We start from the raw sequence: 15,263 nt of genomic DNA on the forward strand, positions 1-15,263 counted from the left end.
TTAGCTACTTGTACATTTTAAGGTAGCGTTCAGAAAAAACAAAACACCCACGAAGAAACTCGCCACAGAGTAACATAAAACCCCACTGCCAGCTAGCGTTTCAGAAGTATTGTTGAAGTGCAACACAAACAGTATACAGAAGTTTAAATGCACAACTACATGCAAGGCAGGCGCCGTGGGTCATGCCAATCACTTGACGCAGAAGTGAAAATCAGCCTTAAGGCCCAGGTCACACTAAACACTTTTTTTTTTTTTTTTTTTTTGCAGTAAAAGGTGCCTTTTTAACATAGTTTTCTGTTTGCAGCAAGCATGTTTATTTGTTCTGTGCGCCTCTTGTTGTAACACCTACTGCACCTCGCATTTTTGACAGTGTGCTCTGCGCGCCTGGAGTCAAAAAACTCTGTGGATAAAGCGCCCAATATCATGCGCTCCAGCACCAAGACCATTGATACAGTGGTAGCCTAGCAACATGAAAAGCACAGTGCAACGCTCTTTTTTGAAGTCAATAAAAAAGCAGAGTCTGTGTGCCTCACATTTTTAAAACTGAAAAGCGTGTTTGATGTTATGGGCTCCTAACTTTCTGGGAGACTAGAGGGGTAAATCTTATGTCTGAATAACACAGTTGAGAACCGGGTTAGTAACTGTACTGTGGTGTTAGTAACTGTACTATGGACCTGGTTTTGGGCGGCCACTGTGATCTGATTTTATACCAAAGTTGGCAACCCTGGGGGTGTTACAGACTGTACCAAGCTGCTGAGGACCGGGGGTGGGGTGAAATTACAGGAGTTTTCCAGGAAATATAACAAAACAGGAGGGTGGCAGGAGATTGGTCTGAAATACAGGAGACTCCTGAAAAAAATGGGCGTGTTGCAGGTATGCCCGAACTCCTCCGGCTGCAGTGAAGCCATTTTTCCTCACAAAAATATTGTTTACTTTTGAAATTAGTCATAATGCAAAAGTAAACTGGTTGCACCTGACCTTTTCATGTTGATTTTGACTGTGAGTCACCTGAATTAAGGAGGATTATTTTGCTTGCCAGTTCTCTGCTGATTGTCATGAGAAAGATAGCCAACATGTAGCCTGAATCTTCATGTATATATTTTAACCATACACTGTTTTTGCCATTGCAGAAGAACATCGTGCATAGAGACTTGAAGCTTGGAAACATGGTGCTTAATAAAAGGTAAGACGTCTCTCCTTTTTTTTCTTTTCTCTAATGTGCTGGTGGAGATTTCTGTGTGCTCAACTCTCTGTTGGGGTTTTATGGAGCACCGTCTGGCCTCATTGACCCTTCTCTTCTTGAGCTCTTATTGAGAGTGTGATTCATCCCTACAGGCTGAAGAGGGAGGGAGGGAGCAGTGGGAAACTATCCCAGTTAAAACGAGTAGGCATGGAACGTGCCCTTGCTTCATTACCCAAAAAAAGCAGAGGGTGATTGAGCCGAGGAGGGGGGAGAAACCACACATGCTGGCTTAAAGGCATCTGAGGTCAACAAGCATTGTGAATCAAATAGTCCTAGCGGAATTCCCAATCCCTCATCCATAAAGACCCTCTCCAAACACCATATGTGCTGCGTGCATGTCTGCTGTTTGTGCGTGTGGAACCAGAATGCATTTAACCATGGTTTTGTTGCCTCTGCCATTTCAAATGTCCTGAGGAACGAGAGACTCACTGACTAATTGAAAATCCTCAGTTCTGCCTGTCACATTTGCCAGCATGTGCTGCTTGCCGCTGAGTTCTCACATATTGTAGTTCGGTCACATAAGTTCACAGCTTGTCTAATTACGAAATCCGTCACACCATATAAGCTCAGTGGCATGTGTAGAGAAAGTAGGAGTGGGCTCTTCTTTCATCTTTCCCTTCCTCATCACGTTACGAGCAGTTGTACTTTTGTATCCTGGATGGTTGAGTTGACGGTATGCATTGCGCAACTTGCCATTTCACTTATTCAGTCCCACACTGTAAAATGTCTTCAAGGTGATATGTTTACACACACTATCTTTCAAAAGTTTGGAGTCAGATAAATTTGGTAAAAGAGATTTGATAAAAAAGAGATACTTTTATTCATCAAGGAAGCTAATCAAATATGACAGAACATACTGTCATAAAAGTCTTAAAGAGTATTTGTCTTAAATCTGCATTTTTTGAGACGTATGCAAAGTTTGGCACAAAATTAAAATTTAATTATAAAATATTTGCTATTTTTAACCATACCAAACACATTTTCTTGCAGTGAGAGGCACCTTTTAAAATGGTTTTCTATTTGTAAACTCTGTGGACAAAGCGCCAAATATCATGTGCTCCAGCACCATGATCATTGTTACAGTGGTTGCCTAGCAACATAAAAAGCACAGTGCACTGGGCTATAATTTTTTCAAGACATATGCAAAGTTTGGCACAAAATGAAAATAAATTTTTTATATATAATATTTGCCATTTTCAACCACATTTTAATGTGTAAATCACAATTTTTTATTATTTATAAGTTGAAAAATTAAACTGAAAATGTATTGCACAAACTTAACTGATGTGTGTAATATTCAGTAATTGCTTAGAACTATATTCATTCAACACACGAAAACAACATTAACATCGATGTAATACCAGACACTGTAAAAAGCTCATTCCCAGTTATTAAACTTTTCTGACAGGGTATTCTAGTGTCATCGAGTGACAGATGTGAAAGTATGTTGTGGGACTACTATACAGGAGGTATTATGAGAGATTATAGATGGCAAACTTTTTTTTTTTTTTTTTAAGCGTGATGGTAAAACACGAACCCCATTATGAATGTATTAAAACACATGCTTGTTTGTTGTTAAAATTTGTAACAATGAAAAAACTAATCAGTGCATCTCCTGACTTCTGTGTGCATGCTTCATGCTGCCGTTGTGGCTGGTGTATTCTGGGAAATTTTTGTACTCCTTGGTTTCGAGTGTGGTCCTGAAAAAGGCTATTTAGCCCTATGCCTTATACAGTATTGTCTCTACACTAAGAGAACTGGGACACCCCTACCCCTTCACGTGAAAGGGTAGGGAAAAGGGCTAAGAGGGATTGGGATGGGGACATAAGTTTTCCACCATTTCTGCTGGTATGTTTCACACATTAAATAAATTGGAGTATTTTCAGTTTAATTTCGCAACTTATATTGTGTTAAGATTTAATACACAATTTACACATTAAAACTGTGGTTGGCAAATTTAAACGATATAATACATTTTTTTTGCTTTGCACCTAACTTTGCACAGGTTATGGAGAATGCAAATTTAAATATATTGCATTATTGCATATAGCGTTTCCATTTTGCATGTTACATTTTGAAATTAGTCTTGCTTCTCATATGCTTCCAAAATCTGAGCCATAACTTTGGAGATCTCTGTGAAAGGAAAGGGAATCTTATGTTTTCAAAGCTAGGCTTTCAGAAATTGCCTACTCTAGCTTTAAGTCACACTTACATTTCTGTGGTGTTTACTTAGAAGTGCTTATGCATCAACCAATTGAGTCTGGCATAAAAAAAAAGTTGTCTCACTTCCTCCCCTGCTTCCTTTCTCATAGTCCTACTGATTTAAAACTGACAGGATGGCAAAAATTAAACGGGAAATTCTAGTTCAGAATGTAGCTAGTCTCTCTTTTTTTAATCTTGGTAGTTTTACCATGTATTTTCTTTTCTTTACAAAAAGGCTTGGGAACTTTTTTTGCCCTAATTCCCTGCATGTGCCATTGTCAAGTCAAAACATTTTACGCCTTTTTTCATGGAAGCAATTTAAAAGGACAGGCATGGACCGGCATCGGATTGCTAAACAACAAAAGAAAACACATCCACACACAAACACACTCGTCATTGGACCCTATGGTGATGAAACCAAGCAGCCTGGTCTGTCTGCTTCAGTTCAGCGAGAGAGCAGAACACTGTGTCCCAGCTGGAGATAATACAGCCCTCTGCCAAAGGATCCATAGCTCAGAGCTGAGTCACACTCACGTAACGCTGGCAGAGCTCACTCTCTCTCTTTCTCTCGATCTTTCTCTCCTTTTCACTCTCCAAAATACCCTTGTGATCCTACTGTCTGTGTGACCCTGCCCAGCCAGCAGACTGTTGGCTTTGGGTGGAATGGAAAGTACTCTGTATTAGTCATAAGTGGTCCATGACATGTACACTCGCTCTAGCCCTTTGAAAACCACCCAGCTGAATCTGCTGTCATGCAGTATCTGTGAAGTTTTGTGCAGAATAGCATTGTTGGTCATCAGTTTTTTTTTTTGGCAATAAGCTTCTCTCACATTTCACAAGTGTTTGTGAGACTACTTCATACTATTACTTCATACCTGTTTTCGCATGTTGACAGCTTGCACACTCCACTCTTCAAGCGTGTCAGTGCACCATATGGCCGTCACCATCAAGACTCTATAAAAGTGAACAAATTGCCTGATTTGCACATTTGCTTCCACTATTAGCTCTGTTCCTCTTACAGCACAGCGTTGCCTAAGCAAAGGAACTCCATTACCAATCCGTTGCATCAAAATCCCACATTAACCTCATCCCGTAGAGGCAGTTCTGACCGGATTTCAACATCAAGACTTCCTCTTGCGTTTTAAACCATTTAAGTTTTCCCATCAACAGGGGCTAATTTTAGCAGCACTGAGCAACCGGGGAGGCTTCTGGTCTCTTCACATGAGCAGGAAGAGGAGAATGAGCAATGAGAATGTCCTGAGGAGAAATACTAGCAGACTCTTTTTGCCCGGGAAGCAAAGCACGAATAGTCAGGATGAGACCAGATAAAAGCTTTCGTTTAGGTTGAGACTGTTCTGAAAACTAACTGAAGCTGGACAAGGCATGTAAAGAATGGCTTCTAAAAGCTCCTAATAGTTACAAACAAAGCGTTTGGTTAAGTACACTACCAGTAAGTAAGAATTATTGGAAACACTTTAGTTTAGGTCACTTCACATTATTAACAAACCATTAACTAACACTACTAGCTTAATAAACGACTAATTATCTGTTTACTAATAGTCAGTAAGGTAGATGTTAGGTTTTGGGTAGGATTAGGGATGCAGAATAAGGTCATACTTTATAACTACTAATGAATAGGGTGGGACAAAATATCAATATCCTGATATATCTTGATATTTCAGACTGCGATATATTATTGATACTCTGGCGCCAATTATCAATATTTATCTAAATGTACAAAAGATCTGAATGAATTAATCAGGCTTACACTTACTGCAGCAGTTTACCGCTTTGGCTGCAGTACACCCAGTGGTACACATCCAGTAATGGTGGATCAACAATATATTAGTCGCACCAGCATCATTTAAACCACTGACAGATGAGCCAATGCAATGGTGAATTATCATATGGATAACTTCTTCTGTTCAAGCTGGACCAAGGTATTTGTCTGTCAGACACTCCAGCTCTTCCGAATCTTCCACTAGTTTCTCCTTCACAGACACTCTTTTACTTCACTAGATCACTTGCGCTTGCCTGCGGTCAGTGCTGTGAGATTTCATACACGAGTATGAGCTCAAACCATTTAATTCCACCAAAATGTATATTCGATAAATATATCAACAGGTCATGAACATATCATTTGAATGACCTTGTGTTTGTTTAACCATTACAGACCTTGGGAAAGTCTTGTAGATGATATTATAAAAACTTTGGCTGAAAATATTTGGTAAATTATAAAAAAAAAAAAATTAAAAAAACCTGAAAAATTACTTTTACAATTTGATGAGTAAATAGCTAATGTCCACTGCTGGAGGCATTATAAGTGCTCAGCGGAGTCTGTGCTCACCTCTCTGAGCATTCTGATCAGTTACTGTTTTTGAAGAAACAGTTCTAGTGCATGCACGATTTAGCATGATCAAAAATAAACCAGGGCTAAGCATAAAATACATCAAATAAGTCGCCCAATTGTCATAAGCATAAGTGTCTTAAGTTTACAGAAAATTAAAAGGCAATAAATTGCTATTTTGACTTAAAAAAAAAAGAGTATATTCCACTAAATTGAGATTCTGCTGCTGCGACTAATTTAGAGATGTGCCCTTTTCAGTCACTGTTCTCTGCACGTCAGCATATTCACCTTGTTTAACAGCTGCGTGCTAGTTTTACATTATTGCAACTCTATAAAATGTGCTGTTAATAAGAGAAATGTATCTTATAACTTTTTGAGGTATTTTTTTTCTCATTTATTTACAAATATCGTGATCTATTATGTATGAATTACTTGTGATATATCGATATATATAGTAGAATCGATGATATCGTGATGTACCAATACCGAGGATATCGTGATAATATTGTATCGTGAGTTAACCTGTGATTCCCCTACTAATGAACCGTAAAGGTCCCATGAAATTAAAATAAAGAGTTTTAGATGTTAGTATCAGTATTGTTAGTTTGTAAGATATCAATTAGCTCGTTTTGCTCCAAAACAGCGACAAAATTCACTTTTAGAAGATATAAAACTAATATAAACATGGAAAGCTTGTAGATTGTCACTTCCGCCTAAATGGATCAACGGTTTTATTTACATCACTACATACTACAGTTTTTCATCAAATCATAACCAATCAAATGTTCTCTAGTATCTGACATGCCCCACCCCCTTCAAGATGCTTCTCATTTGCCATTGATTTGAGCTCAACCACTCTCTGGCAGAGCTGTGATAAAACAAAACACTATTGGCTGTTTTTTAAAAGGGCAGGAGCTACACTGTCCCAACTTTGCTTTGTGTTTCGGTTGAGATTACGTCAAACATCGAATAAAAATGCAAATTTCAAGCGCTTCACTGGACCTTTAATATCTTAATGATAGGCAGGTAATAAGCCAGTAGTTAATAGCATAAATTGTGACCTAAAGTGTTATAGAATTATTAATTATTAAAACAAGCTCATTCTACTCACAAAAGCTGCATCCATTTAATCAAAATATGCAGTAAAAACTGCTGAATGTTATTGTAATATGAAATACCCATTTTCTTAATGAACGTGGTTTAAAAGCTGAATTTAAAGCAGAATTTTCAGCATCATTACTTCAGTCTTCAGTGTCACAGTGAAGGTTTTCTCTCCTTAAGAAACCGAATGAACAAATCCTTTTTACCAGCGTACAAAATGAATATGAACATGAATAATGATAATGTGTTAAGGCAGTAGGTAGAGAGCATGTGGTCTTTTGTGGCTGGTTGAATGCATTTGACCACATGAGTGTTTGCACTATGAAAGCAATCTGGTAGAATGCATTTTTAACTCTCTCTGTGAGAGTGGTCAAACATTTTTGCCCTAGTTTAAACCCGTTTAGCGTTTAAACCTCCTTTTATAATCGTATTGACAACCAAATCTCAATACCAAGAGCAAAATGACGCTTGAACCATCTTAGTGGAGCAGATTCATAAAATTTAAGCTTGCACAAGGTTACAATTTGTACAAAAATAGAACACAATTAATTTATTAAGCATTATTAAACATTTACATTGAGTAATCTAGTTTTTCTTTTTTATTGTTGCTGTTTTATTCTAATTTAATCATCACCCTCCTTTTTAAATGAAGATAGTAATCAGCTCTAAATCGGTAAGGAACTCTTTCGGGAAAAACCAAGCTTCTGAAACAGGCCTGTTTGTAGCTGTTAGGCGTAAGTGTGACAGTCACTTTCAGGGCGTGAAAGTGAGAGCATAACTGGGGAAGCATGGGAAAAGAGGATGTTGCTGAGAGATGTAGCTGCTGTGGTGGTGTTTTTTTTATAGTGATTGGAGATTACAGCTGCGACTGTGTGAATTCTCACATTGGAGTCCCCTGCTTCAGCTCCATCAGCTGACGTGCTAATTTTGCTCATTGTAAACACGAATGGCTTTTTACGCAAGAGCGTGTGTGTGCTGGAGCACTTGTTTTCATTTCATGCCTGCCAGTGAAAAAGTGCTGTTCTTTCCTTTCTGAGGTGCAAAGATTAGTCATTCCTGAGCTTGTGAGAAGCCACAGGTGACTCACTTGTTTGTCAAGTGCACTCACGGTGTGTCCTGTCATGTTGGGTTCTGCTTTCTGGAAAGGCAAAATGGCTCACTGCCACAGATTAGGTTTAATGACATCAACAAAAATATTAAAGGCATGTTTGCACAGATACAAGCTTGACTCGCCTAACAACAGGTAGAGTTTTGTTTTGATTGGCATGTATAGTGTAAAAAGTGTTTGTTTTCTATACTATTACAGACAGCAGATTTGAGTCAATTGAGTACATTTAGGGGTGTGCATGTGTTGTTTTGGTTTTTTTCTCACTAATGATAATTAAGGAAGGTGTTGTTTTGCTCGTAACTTGGCCTGTTATTGATATATCATTGACCATAGAACTGCCAGTAGGTGGCAGCAGTTCCTGTCTTACTGAGTGATTCATTGAATTATTTGTCCAAATGATTTATTAAAACAGAAGGTTCTAAACAAAGCAAGGGACACGGTGTGTTCATCTTAAAATGGTGTTGCGCAGACCAGTTTGTGTATAAAATCAAACTACCAGAGCAGTGATTTAGAAAGCGAGCAGGTCCATATGCTTTCCATGGTGTCTATGCAGTGCTGCTTTAAAGCCCAAGACACACCAAGTCAATGCCAAAGAATTAGCGGCAATGAAAACCGACTGAGTGGACACCAAATATCAGCTGTGTCTGCTCCTGTCTGGAAATTAAAACAAAATAGCATGAAAACCAAATCAGTGACAGCTGACTGAAACAGGAATGTATGTTACACACCTACTTAAGAGGATGTGTCTTTCCATAGATGCAGGGGGGCAGTAGTCAGTCTTGTCATTCCACTAAGGGAAACAGGAACTAGTGCTGCACACATACAAACAGTAAACAAAGCAGCATTACGTACCATTTTCACTCATGCAATTATGTTTGATAATTTGGTAATCCATTTGACAGCCAGCTTTGTTCTCTCTTGACTTGTGTTGTTTGATTAGTGTCATCGCTTTATTTTGTGTTCTCATGCTCTGATTCATAGCTGAGCAGCCAATCAGATTGTTTTTTCATCATCAATGGCTGACTCGTTTGACTTCTACTTACCGAATCAAGAAAACTTCCTTTGATGTGAGCCTGACAAGAGGGGACGTGTGGAACACACCAAACAAACGATCCTGACAGAAGCTTATTTGTGGCCTGACATTGCCTAATGGCCGACTGTCGGCTTGGTCGGATCCATAAGATGATCACACCTCCGGTCATTGAGTAGATTGTATCACGGAACCAAATGATTTGTTTAAAACGCATCAGTTTAGCAAGTAAATAATGTGTAATTATATAGTGCATTTATCGTGTATGGCCATACACCCAGTCGTGAGGGGGAGGGGTCTCTCCACACCATCACGTTTACAGCATCCACTTGGATGATGCGATGGCAGCCACAGGACAATGGCGCCAGTGTGCTTCCCCCCGCACCAGCTATAGATAGAGTGGAAAGACGGTGATAGAGCCAGTTCAATGGATAAGTATGATAGGGAGGCCATTATGGGCCGATGAAGGGAATTGGCCAAGGCAGCAGGGTTACACCCCTGCTCTTTACAAGAAATGCCATGGGATTCACACAGAGTGTCAGGACTTCCGAAAGATGCTGCTCACTGACAGTAGTGTCCCGTTCACTATACTGGGGCATTAGGACTCACACAGACCGCAGATTGAGCACCTCCTGCTGGCCTCACTAACACCACTTCCAACAGCAACCTTGTTTTCCCATGTGGTCTCCCATCCAGGTACTGACCAGGCTCAGTCCTGCTTAGCTTCAGTGAGTAACCGGTCTTGTGCTGCAGGGTGATCTGGCTGTGGCATAGTCTAGGAAAAACAAACCGCAACTGATTCTCCAATATCTGGCTTCAACTTTATTTTAATTAACAAAAACAGAAAGCCGGCAATAATGTTTATTAAAATGCAGTTCACTTGCATTCTAATAATGCTATTCCTTCACTAATAATGTTGGCATTCTCCAAAAAAAAAAAAAATTCTCAATGTTTTTTTTTTTTTTTTTTTTTAACTTTTAAGCAAAGTGAGTGGCCGTGTAATTTTTCTAAAACATCAATTCCAATATTGTCACAGACAATAAATATAGCAAAACCCTAAAATAAAAAGAATTTGAAAAGGCTTTTTGCCAGGGTTAATCTGTCAAAAACTTTTGTTTACTTTCTATCTTGTTTGAATGAATTTAAAATAGAATTTTTCAATAACAATATTGGTTGTCCTGTCAAATGTTATTATGCAAAATACAAAAATGCAGTTGTCTTTTTCCCTTTTCTTATCTAGTGCTAAATATAACATTGGATTTTTCCAGGCTTTCATATTATGTATTTTATAAGCTATCTTTTTAATCTAAGCACTGGACCTGATGCGGGAACTCATGGCTGTTTGACGTCATTGTTGTGTTTGTGTGTGTCACAGGACTCATCGGATCACCATCACAAACTTTTGCCTTGGCAAGCATTTGGTGAGTGAGGAAGATCTGTTAAAGGACCAGCGAGGCAGTCCAGCCTACATCAGCCCAGATGTCCTGAGCGGTGAGAATCCAGAGTGTGTGTGTGTGTGTGTGTGTTTATGTGTGACTCACATGACTCACCCTCCATGTCACCACTGTAATCAAAGCTCATAAACCCAACCACCTACACGGCCCTAATCAGGATAGCAGTCACAAACCGTCAAAGCGGATGAGCAATAGTTGCATTTAATGAAGTCATTATTTGCATTGTGCGCCGCAAGACTTGACCTGTTAGCTCATCAACGACTCGATACCAAAACTCTTCCTCTATGCTGGTTGTCAAGGCCTCGGGCAGATCTCAGCAGTGCGGTGGATCAAATTAACAGCGCTTGTATCACAAGGTCTATCTTTCCAAACAATCTCCCCCTTCTGCACGGAACTCAAGTTCATTCAAGTGATGTCATTTCGGTACACTGGGCTCGCTGTTTATCTTGTGTCAAACATTTATGTTGAAGGAGGTGTGCTATTAAGGTAATGTTCCGGATTTTAAGAAAAAAGTTGTGCTAAAAAGATGTTAGTAGGCAGAGTAGTGAACAGAGAAATATGTTGACTTTTTTGTTTTATCCAACCTTTAAAAACACAAGAAATTAGCTTATGACGGATGTCCATTGTGTGCTAAACTTCTCCTATGTATAATTTTGAATATGCAATTTAATTATTATATTATTATTAGTCAGTGAATTATTGGTTTTATTACTTGTTTGTTTATATATTTTACATATACATTTTTTTTTCAATTATTAAAAAAAGAAAATATTTAGGCATATTGAACATTCCCAATATCCTATCACCAACTGAGAAGGTTGGCTTTAGCTAAAACCAAACCTTAAAAAATGTAAATAAAGTGATGTTTCAGTAGCTAAGATTCCATTGACCTATTTTTTTGCGCATTTTAGATATGCGCATAAACAGTTGATGGCAATGCCAAGATGCTCATCAATTTTGAAAATGCGCATAAAAACGTATGCGCATTAAGGCTGGTTTATACTTCTGCATCGACTGATTGCAGTGACCAACGGCCCATACCTTGCGTGTAGCCATGTATTTATACTTCTGCGTGTAATAACACTTCCGTAATGCTAGCTGGCAGTAGGTTTTTATGTTTCTCTGTGTCGTGTTTCTTTGCGGGGGTTTCATTTTTTTCTGAACTCTACCTTAATGCACAAGTAGCTAAAACTTACTCATTCAGTGGCTGGAACCGGCGGACATGCAAAAATCTTAACCATAAGGTAAACACAAAACTAAAATTTTTCATCTGGAGCTCCTTCACTGGACTCGACACTTGTAAACAGTTGCTCCATCGGGCTCGCGATTCTCAGCACCGCCCACACTCGTCACAGGTACTAAGCCGATCAATCACAGAGCTTGCACTACACATTGTTGCGAGGTGTAGTTACATTTTTTGAGAGGTGCGCATCAGTGTCATCTTCAGCCACGGCTGTGTAGGATAAACATTTTATTCGATAAGAAAAGATGCGCATAAACTACGATGGAAACACTTTTCCCGAACAAATTCCAGTGTGCGCGTTAATAAGTCATGTGATTTTGTTCTAAGAGATCATGTGATGATAATGTGTGTGAATGGACAAATCTGCAGGCTGAGCACATTGTAAAGCATCTAAAATGTTTTGGTCATTCTAAAACGCCCTAACCATTTCAGTTTTAGTGTTCCAATGTTATTAATTACCTACAGAATAGTCGAGAGCATCTGTGCTCCGCGTTTCACATCTTCAAACACCACCATGTGTTCAATGCATGTTGGCATTGTCTTATGAGGCGTAAGTAATTAATCAAATAAGGAAAAGATTGATGTTGCTTTTCCACTGCAGTAAATTCCATTTTTACTTTTGATATTAGGCGCCAGTTAATCAGGAAGTGACAATTTTGTTCTCTTTGACTCATTGGATGGAAACGTTGCTTTATTCGCAAATCTTTTATGCAATATTCTGGTTTTGTGCTTAAATTTAATTTGCATCTTTGAATGAAAACATAGCTATTGACTTGATTTCATTTCAACGCTAAAATTTCAATTAAAATATTTCATTGTGAACCAGATGTTGTGTTTGAAAGATGCAAAAATTGAATGTGTGCTTTAAATCTTGTTTTTGTTGACGCGCTAGCTAAAGTATCCTGACAACTCCACCTTTCCAAAAACTGACTTTGTTGATGATGTTTTTGGGGGTTTTCCAACACCTCTATGGATGTAGGCTCTGGTTAGATGGTGCATTCCGAGCATGCATGTTAAATAGAGGCACAGCCAAGCTCTTGTTTGCGGTCTCCATTCACAGTAAAATGACAGAAAGAAACTGGGAGTAAATCAGCCGAATATGACAGCAGAACAAAGGGAGAGCTGCTTCAGTGAGTCATCACAATGAGTCATGCAGAAAGGAACTACTCTTCCTGCTCTCTCTCTCTCTGTCTCTCTCTTCCTCTCACTGTTTTTTCCATTGCTCACTCTCTCGTTCCCTCTTTCGCTTTCTCATGCGTAGGGTCAAAGTAGAAGCAGAGAAATGTGTACCTTACTGAAAAAATATATTATACACATCGAGCTGTTTACCAAACACAAATCTACCCAATTAACCCCTCTTTTAAAACCCAGCTCCCATGACTCATTGGTACTCTTCTGGCATGTTGTGTTCTGTTGCCCATTTATGGTGGTAAACAGCTGTATGTTGAGCATGAACAAGGTTTGGGTGACTATAAAAGATGGTGACATTGTTGATAACATTTTTTATGTATGTACTACCATGGTTTGTGGCCATGCTGTTTAGACCTTTCAGCAAGTGTGCTTTAAATTGGATAAAATTAACCATAAAAAGTTTTCTGGGGTGGCACGGTGGCTCAGTGGTTAGCACTGTGCCCTCACAGCAAGAAGGTCACTGGTTCAAGTCCTGGCTGTGCCAATTGGCATTTCTGTGTGGAGTTTGCATGTTCTCCCCATTTTGGTGTTGGTTTCATCTGAGCTTTCCAGGTTTCCCCCACAGTCCAAAGACATGTGCTATAGGAGAATTGAATAAACTAAATTGGCCGTAGTCTGGCGCAGGCGGCAAATGCCTCGCTGTGGCCGACACTGACCTCTCCAAAAATGTAACTTTACATCGCACCGACGCATAGCGCAAGCTCTGTGATTGGTCGGCTTGGTAGTGCTGACAAGCATGGGCAGTGCTGAGAGCCGCGAGCATGTAGGAGCGAGTGTTTACAAGTGTTGAGTCTCGTGAAGGAGCTCCAAATGGAAGCTTTTGTTTTATGTTAATGTTTTACCTTATGATTAAAGTTGTTGGTTCCCGCCTCTGAATGAGCAAGTTTTAGCTACTTGTAGCATTCAGAAAAAACAAAACACCCGCAAAGAAATTCGACACAGAGGAACATAAAAACCTACTACCACCTAGTGTTTCGGAAGCGTTATTGCAGAGCAACACAAACAGTGTGCAATACTATAAATGCACGGCTACGCGCAAGACAGGCACCGTGGGTCATGCCGATCACTCAAGTATTTCATAAGCCGAAGGAAAATGAATGAATGAAGTTTTCTACTGTCTTTTAACCGTAATTAATATTTCTACTGTAAATTCTGTTGTTTTGAACATGCATTTTAATCAAAGAATAATGCTGTTTAATGGACTTACTACTAAAATAGTATTTCTGAAGGATCTTGCAGGAATCAATTAAATTTTAAAATGTATTCTATCAGAAAACCATGTTTATTTATACAGACTTGACTGTTTTTACAGAACAAGGTCAGCAAAGAGACTTTTTTTCAAAAACAATAGTTTATTCTCGCATACTTTTGCACTGTTGTGCATAACTCATATACAGTTCTTAAATTAGGTAGTTGGCTCTCTGCTTGCCAAACTAGTTCCGTCAACTGCTGCTGGCATCTTTTGGGTGCTAATTTGGGGTCACTGCTTCATCTTCCAGTTTAATTTTAGCCATGCTTTTAAATCATGTCTGCTATGTGTAATCACATCTATGTGAAAGTGAACCCCAAAGGATAATGGGATAAAATACGTTATGCAAGTACATGAATTCAAATGTTTCTAGAAGCATGCTTTTATTTCAGTTTATTTGATGGTGGAGTATAGTTTAGTAAAATCAATAGCAGTGGTTTATTAAAATATGACAGGGTCAATTAAGTGTCTTCGTTGGCTCCTTCTAATGTGTTTTCAGTGATCCGATCACTAGTGGTCAGCCATGACTTATGACCATTTCCACCTGGTATTAAAATGTGTTCTATGCATCGCTTGTCATCTCTTGTTTTTCGTATTTTGAGGGTCAGTTTCTTGACCCAGAGGCAATTTCAGTTTGATTGTTGTAGAAATTATTGTTAACATAGTATTTTGTGTGTCCATGTAGGTCGACCATATCGTGGCAAGCCCAGTGATATGTGGGCACTCGGTGTGGTGCTGTTCACCATGCTTTATGGCCAGTTCCCATTCTACGACAGTATACCTCAAGAGCTCTTCCGCAAGATCAAAGGAGCAGAGTACTCCATCCCTGAGTGAGTGTCTCCATTACGTCGCTCTGCTTTGATATGTAGCCATTCTGTTTAAATATTAGAATTAGCAAATATTGTGATAGTGCTTGTTTTCAAGGGTAGTTTCCATTGCCACAGAAACTTGTGTTGTTTACATTGAATGTCAATGTTTACATTTCAATTATAACAATTTTACAAAACTGTTGTAACCTATTCCTTTAAATGAAGGCTGTTAAATGTTTATTGTGTACATGAAAATGCTTATTTGTCTTTTCCACAGGGATGGACG

At 38.9% G+C, this 15,263-nt stretch overlaps 1 protein-coding gene across 1 annotated transcript in view; it reads left to right on the forward strand.

Annotated features, from left to right (window-relative positions):
• stk40 (serine/threonine kinase 40) overlaps nucleotides 1-15,263 on the forward strand; it is a 33,682-nt gene that overhangs the window by 12,590 nt on the left and 5,829 nt on the right. The window contains exons 6-9 of the mRNA XM_056474902.1: nucleotides 1,131-1,183; nucleotides 10,407-10,522; nucleotides 14,854-14,998; nucleotides 15,255-15,263. The exon at nucleotides 15,255-15,263 is cut by the window's right edge and continues 111 nt beyond it. Coding sequence (XP_056330877.1) covers nucleotides 1,131-1,183; nucleotides 10,407-10,522; nucleotides 14,854-14,998; nucleotides 15,255-15,263 — 323 coding nt within the window. The remainder of the gene's footprint in view (nucleotides 1-1,130; nucleotides 1,184-10,406; nucleotides 10,523-14,853; nucleotides 14,999-15,254) is intronic.

Source organism: Danio aesculapii, chromosome 16 (assembly GCF_903798145.1).
Source record: "Danio aesculapii chromosome 16, fDanAes4.1, whole genome shotgun sequence".
Classification (NCBI taxonomy): domain Eukaryota; kingdom Metazoa; phylum Chordata; class Actinopteri; order Cypriniformes; family Danionidae; genus Danio; species Danio aesculapii.